This window comes from Triturus cristatus, chromosome 6 (assembly GCF_964204655.1).
Source record: "Triturus cristatus chromosome 6, aTriCri1.1, whole genome shotgun sequence".
Taxonomy (NCBI): Eukaryota; Metazoa; Chordata; class Amphibia; order Caudata; family Salamandridae; genus Triturus; species Triturus cristatus.
In genome coordinates, this window is record NC_140589.1 from 957,298,076 (window position 1) to 957,315,115 (window position 17,040).

At 45.5% G+C, this 17,040-nt stretch overlaps 1 protein-coding gene across 1 annotated transcript in view; it reads left to right on the forward strand.

Annotated features, from left to right (window-relative positions):
- Positions 1-17,040, forward strand: part of VTA1 (vesicle trafficking 1) — a 341,069-nt gene that overhangs the window by 156,582 nt on the left and 167,447 nt on the right. The window contains exon 4 of the mRNA XM_085611654.1: positions 4,840-4,915. Within this exon, the coding sequence (XP_085467780.1) occupies positions 4,840-4,915 (76 nt within the window). The remainder of the gene's footprint in view (positions 1-4,839; positions 4,916-17,040) is intronic.

A 17,040-nucleotide genomic window follows, 5' to 3' on the forward strand; every position in this document is an offset into this window, starting at 1 on the left:
CTTGGTTCGTTGCGCTATCGTGTGGACTCAAAGACACCTGTCATTTGTTGGGTGCGGATTTCTATAGCCTCTGCCCTCTTTCTTTTGTGTTCAAAAAAAACAAACGTTACAGGAAATTAATAGTTAGGCTCAGGTTTCACTCGTACAAAACCAGTCAAATTCAGCAGTTATAGTTAGCTGAGCTAACTATAACTTGCGCCCCCGCAATTCACTGCTTATGACCTCACTTATTACATCACTCCTGACATAGTCAGTGACATCACTGATGACATCTCAAACAACCAATTTGACTTGTTAGATCGATTTACCTTTTTTCGAATGTGTGCAAAACTCAGAGACTCTTACCAAGACATCCCAAATGCACCAGCGGAAGGTATGACCTTTAACCTTTACCCTCCTGCTCATGGCCTCCTCTTCCCGAAACCTCCTATCTATCTTTGTGCCTATGCACAAGATGAAATGCAACTGAACGCCCAGCGTGCTAAGCTTCACAGGGAGACAGTGTCACTCCATATCGGATAAAAACTGAGTGTGTGTGTGGTGCCTCATGAGGTCTCTATCCCCCCAATGGCAAACTCTGCCTTATACACTTTTGCTTTCTGCATCAGATGTACTATACACTAAAACTGGTGCGGGGCCCTTGCACGCTACATCCTTAGCCTGGGCTGGCACTGCTATCTCTTCCAGCGAAATTCCAGATGAACTTAAACGCTTGCTTGCCCTGGCCTTGCTGAGGAAAGGGTGGCCTGTACGTAGAGCCTTCGACGTGTACCCAATATTCGTGACTGGTTACTGGATATGGCATACTGCCAAGAGCAGTTAACTATATTTTTCTATGCTGCCGCCCCCCTAGTACATCTAGAGACATTTGGGTACCGTTTCAAGACTACATGCTGATGCAGCCGATGCCGCACCCACTGGCACCGGAGCGCCTCTATAGCGATTATGTGCCCATACCCTTTACATCAGTGCCATCTGCTCTCTAGTTGGGGAACACAAAGAGGATTTGTATCTGCAGAATGAATTACTGGCCAAGGGTTGACTGCTATTAATATTTTTATTTTATTTTGTATTTAAAAAAAGTTTTATATAGAGCGAACAAGATCCCAAGGAATACCAGAGCGCTTTACATAGGGATGAGAGGGAGAATAAAACTCCAGAAACAATATCAAGTAAAAATACCAAACAGTTGTAGTCACAATAATCACAGACAAATGGAACACAGTGTAAAGGACAGGCTGCTATGGGGGGCACACCTTACAGCCAAGAGGAGCAGAGAGCAGAAACACAAGTTGGTAAAAAAGTTGTAGGGTCAATGCAACACATGTTGGTGCACTAGTTGTAGGATCAGTGGTTACGAGCAAATGCACATAGCCCAAATTAAGGCAAGAATTTGTTCATTAGGAATCTTTTGGCTTCAATTTTGAAAGCAGTTATTGATGAGATTCTGCGCAGTTCAGGAGGAAGAGAGTTCCAGATCTTTGGGGCAGCACCTGAGAAGGCTCAACGACAAGTTCTCTTTTTGTTCATGATACGTGGTTTCATGAGGAAATTGTTAGCGCTTCTGGAGGCTCTCTCACCACAGGATAATTCAAGCTTTTGCGCTAGGTATCTGGGGGTGTTGGCATGCAGGGCTTTGTGCGCTAGAACGACAATCTTTAACTGATTTCGAGCTTCATAGGGCAACCATTTAAGAGATTTTAGGACTGGGGAGATGTGCTCATTTAGTTTGGTACCAGTAACTAGTCTGGCCGCAACGTTCAGTGCTGACCTTAGTTGAGCCAGGGTGTATTTGGGAAGGTCACAGAGCGTAGCGCTGCCATAATCTAGCCTCGGCAAGACCAGTGCTTGGACCGCCTGTTTTGAGGAAGGAAGGGCTTGATATTTCTAAGTGTCCTCAGCAAGTGATTAGCTCCCTTACATACGTTGCTGATATGATTTTTCATATTCAGGTGCTTGTCCAAGGTGATTCCGAGTGATTTGGCAGAGTCTATGATGAGAGGGGTGCAATTGAAAGTAGTGAGGTAAGTCAGCCAAAGGTCAGGCTTGAGGAGGTGGTTCGGAAGAGAGATGAGAAGGAATCCAGTTTTGGAGGTGTTGAGCAGGAGGTGGTTCTCAGTTAAACAATTTTGAGTAGACGTTAGGGTAGTGTTGAGTGAGATAATGTTATCCAGGGATGAGATTTTCAGGTAAAGTTGTGTGTCGTCCGCGTACATATGGAAGGGAGTGTTCAAAGCACTTAGAGAATTAGCAAGAGGTTCCAAAAAAAGGTTGAAGAGGATAGGAGAGAGGGCGGACCCTTGGGGGACACCCATGAGTACTGGAGAGGACTGGGAGAGGGAGTGGTTTGCCTTAACTCTTTGTGTTCTGTGGAAGAGGAAGGAGGAGAACCATTGTAACACCAAACCCGAGAATCCCATCCTATTCTTCAAAGTGGAAAGGAGGTTGTTGTGATTAACCGTGTCGAATGCTGAAGAAAGATCAAGGAGGATCAGGAGGCAGGAGTAATTTTGGTCAAGCATTTTTATGATGTCGTCCACAACGTAGGTGAGTGCCCCTTCCGAAAGCCTGATTGATGCTGGTTAAGGAGTTGGACATTCTCCATGTGATCACAAAGTTGGGATTGTATGCATTTTTTTAGTAGTTTGGCTAGAGTGGGGATGTTAGATATGGGGCGGATATTATTGAGGTCAGATTTATCTGCGGTTGTGTTTTTTTAGTATGGGTGATACATGTTCTGCTTTTAGACAGTCTGGGATCGTGCCTTGTGATAGAGAAGCGTTTACAATCCTTATCCAGGTGGGAATGAGAATGTTCTTGATCTCTTTGAAGATGGTCGGGGGCAATGGGTCACAGAAGTGGTTGGATGGATTGATGCTCTGAAGAATCCTGTTGATGTCTTTTTCACTGAAAGGGGTAAAGGTGCTCCAAGAAGCATTGTTTTAAATGATCAGGCTGGTGAAATTGGGCTTTTCTAAGAGGACAAGAGGTGGTGCGGAACCGTAAGCTGGAAGAAGAACCTTCTTGGAGACAAGTTCACTGGAGATGAGTCTTGATTTCTCAATGAAGGAAGCAGAAAATTAATAGCCAGACGGTGGACTGACATCGGAGACCGAGCGATTTGGATCAACCATTGATTGTTGTTTGACCAATTAGAAAAGTTTCTTGGGGCGATTTGCGGCTTGATCAAGTTGTTGTCTGAAGTAATCTGCCTTAGCGCTCTTGATTTGCTTGTTATAAATACTCCTGGCCTCTTCAAGGAATTTTAGTTGATCCAAGGAGGGATTTGACCTCCAGGCTCGTTCAGCTGCCCTGAGGTTGTGGCATTCCATGTTTAAATTGTCGTACCATGGTTTGGATTTTTTGTTGAGGTATTTTTTAGTTGAAGTGAATATCGTCCAAGATGTTAGAGATGGCCGACTTTAATTGTATTGTGAAATTATTGGCTTAAGACATAAGCCTAATGTTGTTCAAACGACGATTTGAGATCTACACCTTATATTGTTTAACCACCCTTTCATCCTCACTCCAATCACGAATACCCACGCCTTTTTCTTTTTCCTACCTAGGGACACTGTTATCATGATAATGTCTGAATAATGATTTATGTGTGCAATCAGTGTGATTAAATAACACTGAATATTTATTTATTATACTTTTTTTTTTTTATTATCTTTTCTGGTTTTATATTTGATCTTGATGCATTGTACGTTGGGACCACTTCTGATAGTGTTTACAGCAGGACTAGTGTACAGTGATACTTGGTTACCAGTGGGTTTGTAACTTTTTGGTCGCTGGGAGGGCAGTCTTATATTCATATAAGCTGTTAGAGTAGATTTTGGTAATGGTGTTATGTTAGTGTGTCTGAATAAAGACTCATATTTCCACCAATGAGCAGCCAAACCAATTGTTTTTTTGTAATTAAGGACTGTCTAGTAGGCGTGATTTTAGAGTAATGAGGGAAGTGTTACGGACAGTCTCAGTGATTGCTGTTGTGGTGTGTCTGGCTCTTAGATCTCTATAATCTATTAAAAAAACGGTTGAGTTTTCTGTAATTTTGCATGTGGCCTGTCGTGGCTCCATTAAATTAAGCTGTGCAAACCTACATTACATTGGGGGAAGATTTAAAATAATGTCACGGAGATTACCAATGTACTGTAAAGCAAGTTGGATCTTGTAATGTTTTGGAGCTGCCCACCAAGTTGAGCTCATATTAAGCTCAAGTATGCCTGAAGCATCAAGAGGTGGACAGTGAAACCAATGAACATTAATTGTTAATTATCTATTGCCTATTCCAGGGGTTTTTAACCTTTTCTGTAAGAAGAGCTACCTATAGAGAATAGAAAATATCTTGAGCTACTAATATTTTTAAGGGTATGATAGTGACGACATTAGCCAAGATTCAATGTGTTCCCACTCTATGCACATTTACCAGCAGGAATCATGGCAGTGCATCAGGCAGGCTCTCAGCAGTAATGTAGAAATGGCTTTACCAGTTTGAATGTCTTTAAATGGGTAATACATAAAAGCAAACTTGCAATACCCCTGGCATTAAGGTAATAATGTTAGTAATAATTCTACCCAACACCACAAGGGTTATCAGCTTCAAACATATTTTGGAAATTCGTCCAATGTTTTGTTAAATATCAGTTTAGGATAGCTACTTACAGGTACCCAGAGTGAGTTACTCCTTGAAGAAACCTGCTTTAGTCTATACCACTGTATCTAGAATGTATGTCAGAAGACTTTCATTAAGAACCCAGCTTTAAGATATAGTAGCTATTTCTGGTATTTGACAGGATTGATCTTAAACTAAAAATGCAATTTTTCTTTCTGCAGGAATATGGTAAAGTCTTTCTATACATCAAGCCTGCTGCTTGATACTCTGGCGGTGTTTGGAGCTCTCACTGAAGAAGTAAGCTTTTTGTAAATATCTTTTGTTTGTCATGCTTCTTTTCTTGCCCTTTCAAGTATAAAGACATTCACTGGCAGCCTCTCTTTCTGAATTCTAAAAACAAAAAAAAACTGAGTTGGGGTTCACAGCGATTTTGGCAGCTTGCGTACTAATTTTTTCCTCATCGCAATTTAAGACCCATGTGCAGTTATGGAACAGTGCTTTGATAGGAACATCATGATGGTTGAAGTCAGACTAGCATAAATTGAGATGTCATTGTTGGGCTGTGTTTTGAAATATGCCACCAACACAAACTTCTTTTGTTTTATGTGTACATTGCATTCAACCTAACAACAAACTGAGATTAACTCGCAGACTTTATCTGTTTGACATCCCTTCGATCCAACCCAATAAAGAATGGATTCATTAAAATGCTATAGATTTTTTAGGCATATTTGTCCATAATCACACCCATTTCTGTAATAGAGATAACAGGTATATAGCAGTGTGTCATTTTTCTACCGGCTCCCTCTCCAGTTTGGCGTTAAATTCGATACTGTTCTTAAATTCATGGTCTTAGAAATAGGAGTAAGTGGAGTTAAGATAATCTTGGGAAACCACATCTGTAGCATCCGTCAGATACTTCATTACTTTTTCATGTAGTGCATTAGGACCGATAGTTTTATCAAGCTAAGTATTTTTTTTTGTAACATGTTTTTATTAATTTTCATAACATTACAATTCACACAAACAGTTGTGCATAGCTTGTATATTACACTATAATAGCGATTACAAATACGGAACTATTCTACCCACTCCCACCCCCCTTACAGACTCAGCCTTATATTGCTATTTATATTTGGCAGCCAGCACTACGGTATGGACATTGGTATATACAAACACAGTCGTATTCCATAGCCTTTCTAGTGTAGAATGTGTGTACACCATCCCGCAGTTTGCCCCACATATTGTTACAACTGATCCCAGTAAGTGTGCTTGGGCCACCTTACTGTATCTTTACATCCGTAGCTATAAATTCTTCCAGCATCAGATTCCAGTCCAACGAAATGAGCTTTTTACGCAGTCCTCTATGTTCCTCCCGCTTAAGTTCCGCCCCCTCTGCCCTACCCCATCTAACCATTTCATTATACCAGTCAAGTACCAATTATGATCTGGTAGTCTTCCACCTCATAGTAATATTTCTCTTAGCCAATATCAAAGCCACATTTGCGAATTTGCGGACCGTGCCTCCCTTCTTTCCACTTGGGCCTAGTCCTAATATACAATACTCCAATAAGTCCCTGTTCCTTACCAGGGCAACACCATTCACTATTTGGTATACTGTTGACCAGTAATGGATCAATCTCGGGCAGTCCCATATCCATATCATATGTAGTAAAGTTGTATTTGAGGAATGGCATCTAGGGCAAGTATCTGCCATATCCGGGAACATTAAGCTTAATTTGTGCGGAGTCAAATTTTGCTGCTTGGTAGTAAAAGCCTATGTAATTCTCCCCGCTCCCAGGCATGGCGCGTCATGGCGATTTCTTGTAGATTGCGTCCTGCGATCCAATATGCCAACCACTGTAATTGACCCGCATAGCAATAAGCTTTCAGATCTGGTACTCCCAGACCCCCTTGTTTCATATCCAGTTTTGATTTAGCGAGCCCTATTCGTCTTCTGCCCGCACCCCATATTAAATCTATTAGGAGAGAATCTAGTAATGGCATCTGGCAATGGCTTCTCATCTCGGCACCGATAGTGGCAATGAGGTCCAGAATAGTATTTGCGCCTTAAGCGCCGCTATAGCTTGGTTTAAATTTCCTTCTAGGATATCTTCCGTCGCTCTATATATCTGGATTCCCAGATATCTGAAGGTAACAGTCACTGTTTGAAATGTCCAGCGTACAAACCGTACCGGATCAACTCATGTCATGTCATTAAAACAATACGCATATGATTTGTTTTCATTTATGGAAAGACCCGAGAGCCGCTGAAATGTAGCAAAAATCGCGGGGATTGGGTCATAATTCTCATTCAGATTATTGAAATATAATATGAAGTCGTCCGCATATGCCGAAATAATGTGTGTCTCTCTTCCCATTCGTATCCCCCTGTGTTCTGCCAGAGCGTGCAATTTGAGAAGTAGCGGCTCAAGGATCAGGATAAATAATAGAGGTGAAAGCGGGCAGCCTTGTCTGGTTCCCTTTGCTATTGTGTAGGGTTGTGAGATATGAGCACCCGTGCGTGCACGTGCTGTGGGGTTCGTATATATAGCAGCTGTATCCACTTCAAGAATTCATCCGTAATTCCAAACTTTGGGAGAGTATATAACATATATTGCCACTGCAGTGAGTCAAAAGCTTGACGTAGGTCTAGTGATATACACCCCTGTGCCGTGGCTGTCGCCGGTGTACTAGACATCACTTGATGTAGTCTCCTAATATTAAGGGCCGTACTTCTACCCGGCACAAATCCACATTGATCAATGTGAATCAACCGAGGGATAAGCTGAAGGATTCTATTTGTCAATAACTTACTCAGGATCTTATAATCTGTATTTAGAAGTGAGAGGGGGCAGTAGCCTGCCATATCTTTATTATCCCTACCTGGCTTCGGGAGCAAGACCACTGTTGCTTGTAGTGTGGTGTTAGGAAGTGAACCGGTGTCTAGTGAGGCCTGATTTAGTCTCTGGAGATAGGAGACCAACACTTCTGAATATGTGGCATCGAATTCAATGGGCAGTCCATCATTGCCTGGTGTTTTGTTGCGAGGGAGTGCCTTTATTGCCGCCCTTATTTCCATGGCAGTTATAGGCCTCTGCAGGTCTGGCTTGTGATCGTGTAATATCTGTGGGAATTGCAGTCCCTCAAAGAAGGATTTGTATTCATCTACACTGAGCTCTTCCAGCTCCGCATACAACTTTTCGTAATAGTTTTTAAAGGCAGTATTTAATTCTAATTGGGTACGTACAACATCACCGTCTTTAAAGTTAATTTCAAGAATAGGGGGACACTGGTGGTGCATCTTTGATTCTAGCGAATAATGGGCCTGCTCTATCTGCTATTGCATGTTGCTTCTGTATGTATGAGCGATAGTCTAAAATACGAAGGTCTTCTAGTAGTTGAGCGTGTATAATATGTGCGTCTTGTAACTCGTCCTTATGTACGGCGCTTGATGCTGCTCCCTGTTCTAGCTTACCCAACTTTTGTTCCACTTCTTTGAGTTTTTCCTGTAAGACCATGCACGCTCCCACCCGTGTGCTAATCGCCACACCTCGTATCACAGTTTTAAAAACGTCCCATTCAATTTGGCGTGTACTGGCAGTGTCTATATTGTCGTTAAAATAATTAACTATGGCTGTGGAAATGGCCTTCTGAAATACCGGATCCTCCAACAACGATGGGTGCAACCTCCAGGTTGGTATTGGTGTGGGGACTTTGCCCCATATTAGTGTGACTTCTATGGGGTTATGATCCGAGTAGGTTTTGCCTAGGTACGTGGTGTCTGTAACATTAGCAATAAGATTTAACGAGCAGAATACTCGATCTATGCGTGTATGTAGTCCACGTGGTGCTGAGAAAAAGGAATATTCTTTATCCCTGGGATGCGCCATACGCCACGCATCTCCCATGCCCCTGCCCTCCGCCCAGCGCTTAAGGGCACCTGCTTGTTTTCTACACCCCGTGCCCTGAAGTGGGGTTTGTGACCTGTCCAGGTCGATATTCATCACCGCATTAAGGTCACCTCCCAATACCCAAGGATACTCCTCCCACCTTATCAATACATTGCTAAGTATCTCAAGCAATTTATCTTGCTCTGTATTTGGAGCGTACACACTCCTTATCACTATGTGTTCCCCGTCTAGTAAACCATGCAGCAGCACATACCCACCACTGGAGTCAACCCTTTGTTCTAGTAGGGTGAAGGGGGTGCCATTTCTGATCCATACTGCAGCCCCACGGGCGAATGCGGAGTAAGTTGTGTAAAATAATTGCCCCCTCCATTTCTTCTGTAACTTCGCTGCTTCTGTACTAGTTAAATGAGATTCTTGAAGGAATACTATATGTGCCTTCCTACGATTTAATTGTGCCAGGATCCTGTGTCTTTTATGTATGGAGCCCAAGCCCCTAACATTCCAGGATGTGTACGTATAGTTACTAGGCTGCGTCATTGGTTTCGCTATAGAACGGCCTACCATGGACACAAGTCTCTGCACGCTGGCTGTAAAATACCTTAAGTGCAGCTGAGTCCCCATACCCTGATAAAGCTCCCAATACAAGGTTCCCCCATAAAACGCTAGAGGACCAAACCATGAAAAAAAGTTCAACAGGAACTTCATAATTCTATGACATGGTGCATTCGCTATAGGGGGAGTGATAACCACCAGTCTTATTACACACATCAGTCTACACTCAATTCTGAATATCTGCGGAGCTCCAGCCAGTGCCCTATCCTGGTACAATTACAATGATCCACAAAACCATTCGGCAACAAATTATAGGGAGTTACATACTCATCTGGTAAAGGCTTCAGACTAAGAAATAAAAATCTCAGCATTCAACTTTAGTAATCATTGGCAGTCTGTGGGTTAACCAGAGGGAACAGCGCCAAGCTATTCTCCGAGTCAGAATGTGCAGCGGTATCTTTGGACGGACGTTGCGTCGTGCTCCGCCAGTGCCGCCGCTGTCAGGAGAGTGTCTCTTTGACTTTCCGTGATCTGCTCCGGCGATGGGTTCACACTGGACCCAGGTCACTGTTGCCGTTGCTTGTCCGTTCTCGGTCCTCTAATGCTCTGTGGTTTGGACTGCTGCCGTTGACTGGTGTGAGAGGAAGCCTGTGACGTCATTGGTGTCAAAGTAATTTCTACCCAGTCCGCTGCTTCTTCTGGGTCATCTAAGAACAGGGTTTTCTGGTCATAGATAACTTTTAGTCGAGCCGGGAATAACAAAGCATACTTTAAGTTATGGTCCCGTAGTTTCTTTTTAGCATCTTGGAATGTGGCTCTCGCATTCTGGACCGCTAAAGTAAAGTCTGGATAGAGGGAGACAGTTTTGTTTAAAAAAAAATGTTGAGCGTTCTCCCTAGCAGCGCGCAGTATCGTGTCTCGGTCTTTATAATTTAGTATCCGCGCTATAAGTGGTCTGGGCGGCGCACCCAGGATAGGAGGTCTAGGTGGTACTCTTTGAGCTCGCTCTACACTATAGTTCTCTGTCAGGCCCATCGTTGCCACTTGTTCACACAGCCATTTTTCAACATATTGGGTAGGATCAGACCCCTCGCTCTTTTCCGGTATCCCCTGTATGCGCACCTTATTGCGGCGGGATCTCCCTTCCACGTCATCCACTCTGTCCTGCAAGCCTTTCAATTGCCGTTGTATCTGGTCTATTTGCGAGGTATGTATTGTTTGCTGTGGTATGAGGTCATCTAGTGCTATTTTATTAATTTGACCTTGTCCGCCAGTTTGATGTGGTCCACTTTCAACAGTGTGAAGTTGGTGCTCAGTGTACCTATTTGGGCTTCTATAGCAGAGCGCGTGTCTCTTATTTCTTTTAAGATCAAGTCCAACTTGGCATCCTGGCGACTTGGTCCCATAGGCGGTATCACAACCTCCTCTGGACTGCGCATCGAAGTATCCTGCATGTTGCTCACTGTTTCCTCCTGAAGTGGGGGATCCGGTTGTTTGGTTTTGGTGTGTCCCATTATCGGAGTAAACAAGGGTACAGCGTGATCCTGCAATTCACTGTGGTGTTCTCCACTCTGCACGTATCACCAGACACCTCATTTCGTTTCATACAGTGCAGTGCCCACAGAACACAAGCACGCGTCCCACTAAAGCGCCACAGATAGTTCCCCGCCGGGGCCAGCTTTTGCAATCCAGGTTGTAGCTATGTTTCGTTTCTCCTTTTAGTATGGCTCACCACATCCCCTTGACGTCACCGACCCAGCCAGACTGCTAAGTCGTTCCGCACCTCACACTGCAGAGAATATTCCTATAGACACGGTTGCACTTGTCCATTTCCTATATTTACATGGCAACTTGTTCTTAGGTCATGTGCCTCTATGTCAACTCGTATCTTCTTTGTATTCACTTGTTTGTGGTCGCTGCTCCCTCTGCTTGGCATAGGGGTTTTCAGTGAATATAAGACCACGCAGTCCTTGTGCTTCGTTTGCCGAATGCCTCCGCATTCCTCTGTTACACTGGCAGTTCGGGAGCGTGTTCGCCAATCAGTAGCAACTGAAGTGCCCTCTCAGTCCGCTCCTGCACAGTTAACACTGAACCAATAGCGGCGTGTGGCGTAGGCTGTAATCCCTTGAAAAGTGTCTGGCACTCTCTCACGGCATGCCGGACAGACGATGGACCCCCGGGGCTCCACAAAGTAATAAGGAGGAGGGGTTCCCAGCACAGCTTGAGCATCCCTCACAGATTGGCGCACCTTCCATGTCTCACGCAGCTCCGACCGCCATCTTGTGGAGCGCCGATCCCCCTCGTACCTCACAGATGTCTTCCTCTATGCCCGTATCATCCTCGATTCCCCGTGCGCCAGTATCGGAGAACCAGCAGGTGCGTCGGGGCTCCGCAGTAGTTATCGCTGCATTGCCAGCCAGTCGCGAGCAGGAACACCCTCCAGCGTCACCAGGCCTCCAGCTCTCCTTCTCTCCAGTCGACGTTCAGCTACTGGCAACTTTATCAAGCTAAGTAAATTGGGGTATTTTGAAGCTACTTTTCCTACACTTTCTTTACAAAAGTGCAATAGGCTTCTCCCAATCAGTCAACTTCGTTGCCAGATCTTTGCACTATGTATCTCTTATTGTACGAATCTTGAGGGGGTGACAGTCACTTAATGCTCGGCAAAAGGAGGACACGAGCCTCCCACTGCCCACTTAGAGTAAGGGTTGCTTTGTTGGAAGAGTTTTTGGAAAGCCATTCCATATTTTGTGAGTTACATTAGCGATTATTGCATATTGTAAAAGATGCCGCTTAGCAATTTGAAGTTTGCCATTGATGCCCTACGTTTTCCAGGTTGAATGTTATTGTACATTCCTCCATCCTAATGCCCCTTGCCTTAGCTGTTTCCATTTTGTAATATCAAGCAGTTTTTCCATCATTCTGCATAACTATTTCTGAAGAAGGAAGCCAGGCATTCAATGTTTCCATATTCTATTTAGTTCCAGTCGTGTTGAACATGTCAAGCATAAAACTGTTCCCTGTTGCATACAGTTGTTAAGAAAACTTGACATTTGCAAGGTCATGATCCTTAAGAACAGTAATTTTTTGGGAGTCTGCAGATCATAGAAGGCTTGTTTCCCTGTGTTCATGGTATTTCTCCATGCAAATCAGTCAAGCAGGTGTCTTATGCAAGAGAGAACAATGATTCTGTACATTACTGCAAAACCTTAATGAAGTCAGACAGTCTTAGCACTACCTAATTTGTAAAGAAATAGGTGCTGGGCCCAAAGTTTTGCACAGAAGCCTGCGACCGGCGCTAGCGGTCGGTGAGGGTGCCGAATACCAAGGCTGCATAGTCTTGATCCCACTGTATGCCTCTTTCATGCACCACCAAACACTCCTTCAATCAATCAATCAATCATAGGCATTTATAGAGCGCTCTACTCACCCGGAGGGTCTCAAGGCGCTGGGGGGGGGGGGGGGGGGGGGGGGGGGGGGGGGTGCTGCTACTGCCCGAACAGCCAGGTCTTGAGCTTCTTCCTGAAGGCGAGGTGGTCCTGGGTCAGGCGCAGGTCGGTTGGGAGGGAGTTCCAGGTCTTGGCGGCCTGGTAGGAGAAGGATCTTCCTCCTGTTGTCGTTCTTCGGATGCGGGGGACGGCGGCGAGGGCGTGGCTGGCTGATCGGAGGTGTCGTTTGGGAGCGTAGAAGTTGATGCGGTTGTTGAGGTAGCTCGGGCCTTGGTCGTGAAGAGCTTTGTGTGCGTGGGTGAGGAGACGGAAGGTGATTCTCTTGTTGACCGGGAGCCAGTGCAGGTCTCTTAGGTGTCCAGAGATGTGGCTGTGTCGTGGGATGTCGAGGATGAGTCTGGCTGAGGCGTTCTGGAGCCGTTGGAGTCTCTTCTGGAGCTTGGCGGTTTGTTCCGGCGTAGAGGGCGTTGCCGTAGTCCAGTCGGCTGGTGACGAGTGCCTGGGTGACATTCTTCCTGGTCTCGGTGGGGATCCACCGGAAGATCTTCCGTAGCATGCGCAGGGTGTTGAAGCATGACGAGGAGACGGCGTTGACTTGCTTGGTCATGGAGAGGGAGGAGTCCAGGATGAAGCCCAGGTTGCGTGCGTGGTCTGTCGGTTTGGGTGCGGTGCCCAGGGCGGGGGGCCACCAGGAGTCGTCCCAGGCGGAGGGCGAGGATCCCAGGATGAGGACTTCCGTCTTGTCCGAGTTCAGCTTCAGGCGGCTGGTCGACATCCACTCGGCTACCTCTTTCATTCCTTCGTGAAGGTTGGCTCTGGCGGCGGCAGGGTCGTTGGTCAGGGAGAGGATCAGCTGGGTATCGTCGGCGTAGGAGATGATGTTGAGGTTGTGTTGGCGTGCGATGGCCGCGAGGGGGCTCATGTAGATGTTGAAGAGGGTTGGGCTCAGCGAGGATCCTTGAGGGACGCCGCAGATGACTTTGGTGGCCTCTGACTTGTACGGTGGTAGACGGACTCTCTGTGTTCTTCCGTCGAGGAAGGAGATGATCCATTCCAGTGCCTTCTCCTGGATTCCGACGTTGCGGAGGCGCTGCACTAGGGTGCGGTGGCAGACGGTGTCGAAGGCCGCGGAGAGGTCTAGGAGGATGAGGGCCGCTGTTTCTCCGTTGTCCATCAGGGTTCGGATGTCATCGGTGGCAGCGATGAGGGCGGTCTCGGTGCTGTGGTTGGCTCGGAAGCCAGACTGTGAGGGGTCGAGGGATCCGTTCGTCTCGAGGAAGGCGGCCAGTTGCTTGTTGACGGTCTTCTCGATGACTTTGGCTGGGAACGGGAGCAGCGAGATGGGGCGGTAATTCTTGAGTTCGGTGGGGTCCGCTGTTGGTTTCTTGAGTAGAGCGCTGAGTTCGGCATGCTTCCAGCTCTCAGGGAAGGTGGCGGTGGTGAAGGAGGTGTTGATGATGTCCCGCAGGTGGGGTGCGATGACGGCGTCGGCTTTGTTGAAGACGTGGTGAGGGCAGGGGTCGGTCGGAGATCCGGAGTGGATGGAGTTCATCATGCGGACGGTTTCTTCGGTGCAGATCGGGGTCCAGGCGCGGCGGGTGGAGGTGGGGGGCGGTGGTTCGGTCGGGTTGGACGTGGCGTTCGTCGGTAGGGTGTTGAAGCTGTTGTGTATGTTCGCGATCTTGTTGTGGAAGTAGGAGGCGAGGGAGTTGCAGAGTTCTTGCGATGGGGTGGTGTCGTTGTTTCCGGCGTTGGGGTTGGAGAGCTCTTTCACGATGTTGAAGAGTTCCTTGCTGTTGTGTGCGTTGTTATCCAACCGGTCCTTGAATGCAGTTTTCTTGGTGTCGCGGATCAGTTGGTGATGCTTCCGGGTGGCAAGCTTGAGGGTGGTCATGTTGTCCGGGGTTGGCTCCCTTCTCCAGGCTTTCTCGAGGGCTCGGCAGTTCTTCTTGGAGCTCTTGAGTTCGTCGGTGAACCATGGGGCCTTCTTGCTGCCGGGTCTGCTGGGCGGGGTCCTCAGTGGGACATTATGCCTCATTATCTCACTCTTTAAGGTTTTTACATCCCTGCTTTCACTGTTTGTACTGTTTTCCCTCTTTCTCTTCCTCCTTTACCCTTTTTGTGTTTTCCTCTCTCTTGCGCCGGCCAATGTATAAGGAGGAAACTAAGTACCAGTCCCCAAAAACGAGTTGTGGTGGGTCCCTCCTGCAACCAGTGGCTTAAATTAATCTAGGGAGCATAACTGTTTTTTTTTCTGACATTGCCAACAGATAAGGCATGTACACCCAGAGATTGATATTTTTTCAGTGCAAGGAACTGTTTTAGGGCTAATGTAATATGTGCTTGGGGAGAGGAGGAAAAAGAGTGAAAATGTTGTTAAGACCTTGCATGAGTTTTGATGATTCAATGGTATCTAAAGGATGTACCAACCAAAAAAATGAAAATAGCATTTAGTTTAGTGAACAAATTGTACAAGTTTTTTAAAAACGTTATTTTTCATTTTAGAACAAGTGAGCGCGTGAACTCCCATGAAAGCGGTATTAAGTCGACATGAATGACATCTGCCTGAATATATATACACCAGTGACACAAGAATTACCAGCCAACGTGGCTCGCAGTATATACGATCATGCACTTACAGTGAGGTTAACGTGACAGGGAGGCACAAAATCTATGGTATCATATTTCAACTAAATTGTACAGTAGGTAGGTGTGTTTGTAATCTGCCAGCGTATATAAAATCACAGCGTCTATAAAATCACATAAGAGCTATGGCCTTCGGTGTCGGTGCGGCCCCAGTTGTTCAAACTGAATAGCTAACCAGATCTACAGTAAGGTCTGAAAAAGGATATGCATATGAGGCAGAAATGTCTGCTGTTACTGAAGAAGGAAACTGCATGAATGAAAGGGATTAAAACAATCCTGTAACTTGAGAGTGGTTCCCAGTCACATATGGGTTTGTTCCAGGTTAGTTTTATCAGAAAAAGCCTCTCTATCTAATATTGAAATGCCTCTTCTTCTGTGGGATGGTCTTACATTATCATGAAGTGTTATCTGTATTTACTGTCCATCAGTTGTGAGTCAGTCAGAACTCTGTGATTGGGTGTCAGCTTTGCTGGATGTGAGAGAAGCAATGATGTACAATTTATCAAGAGACCTTGATTATGAAAGGCTCGTTAAATCATGATCCTGGTGCAGACCGATGTTTATGCAAGGATCACAACTACACAGTGCTTAATTTGTAAAATATTAAGTGCCGGGCACTGACCAGGAGGCTACTGCAGCTTGCACCACCCATCGACCCTGTCATCGCTGCCAAACAACTACTAACCATCTCTATCGCATGTAAATGCGACAGTTCAGATTATTCCAGGTCTCCAAAGCTAAAGGAATGGCTGGGGAGGCAGGTATTAGTATTTCTTTAATGTATATTGTTTTCCTAAACAACTGTTATACTGCTCATCTCTAAATTACATGAGCATCGCCACCTTGTGGCAGACTGCCCTAAGTGTGGTGTTGACAATTAGGTGCCGGTGCTGAGCACCGGAAACCAATTAAGTGCCGGTGCTCAGCACCGGAAACCTCCGGCTCCAATTAAGCACTGCAATTACAAGTGTTGCAATGTTGGTCGCTCCCAGTAAATACCAAGTGCATTAAAGATTGCACCTTCAGATTTCCACTCCTCCCTTCAATGCATTTCCACAGGGAAACCCTGATTAAATTAAATGGGGTAAAAGGCCTTATAAATACCAGGACATGTGATTTTTAGTTCTAAAAAAACGAACATAGGCATGTTCTGCCTCATTTTTGAGGCATAAACTCATAGTAAATATATGTATTTTTATGTTGTTTTCTTTACGGTACTCCTAATTTTTATCATGTGCCAGGCAAGGGCTGTTAACTGCTGGGTTATATCCTGAAGTAGTAATGAATGGGGAGATGGACAATGCACAGATTGCTGTCTTGCAATGTTCTTTATTCTGGGTCCTACTTTTTCATCATGACAATACTTACTCTTTCTTATACCCATGCCATCCTGTATGGTCTAAGGCCCCAGTTGATTCTGCGAATGTATCTAAACAGAATGTTTCAGAAAAGGGCTGGAAAATATATAGCTTGATTACTGGGTAGAGATAATTTTCTAGTAACGACTAGCAGGGTTGCCTGCATCTCTGACAGTGACTCACCCACATGCCAGAAAGATAATACAAGGATGGCACAACCTCTTAGAACCACAACACTCTTTGTGGGATTTATATTCTTGATAGATATTTCTAACCGCAGATTCCTCAGCTTTTAAATATTCTCCAGGGGTCAGGCTGGAACTGGAATTTTGGTGTGGTCTTGCTCTACGTTGACTCGTTCCACCTCGCTAATGTGCAGAGTTGCATAGAAGCACCTCCCATGCACACTGTTTTCGGGTCCTTTCTTTTCATGCCTTCAGATGCAGACCTGCAGCTATCCCTCATCTCTCACAAGCCAGTTCTCTTCGGATATCAGTGCCCAA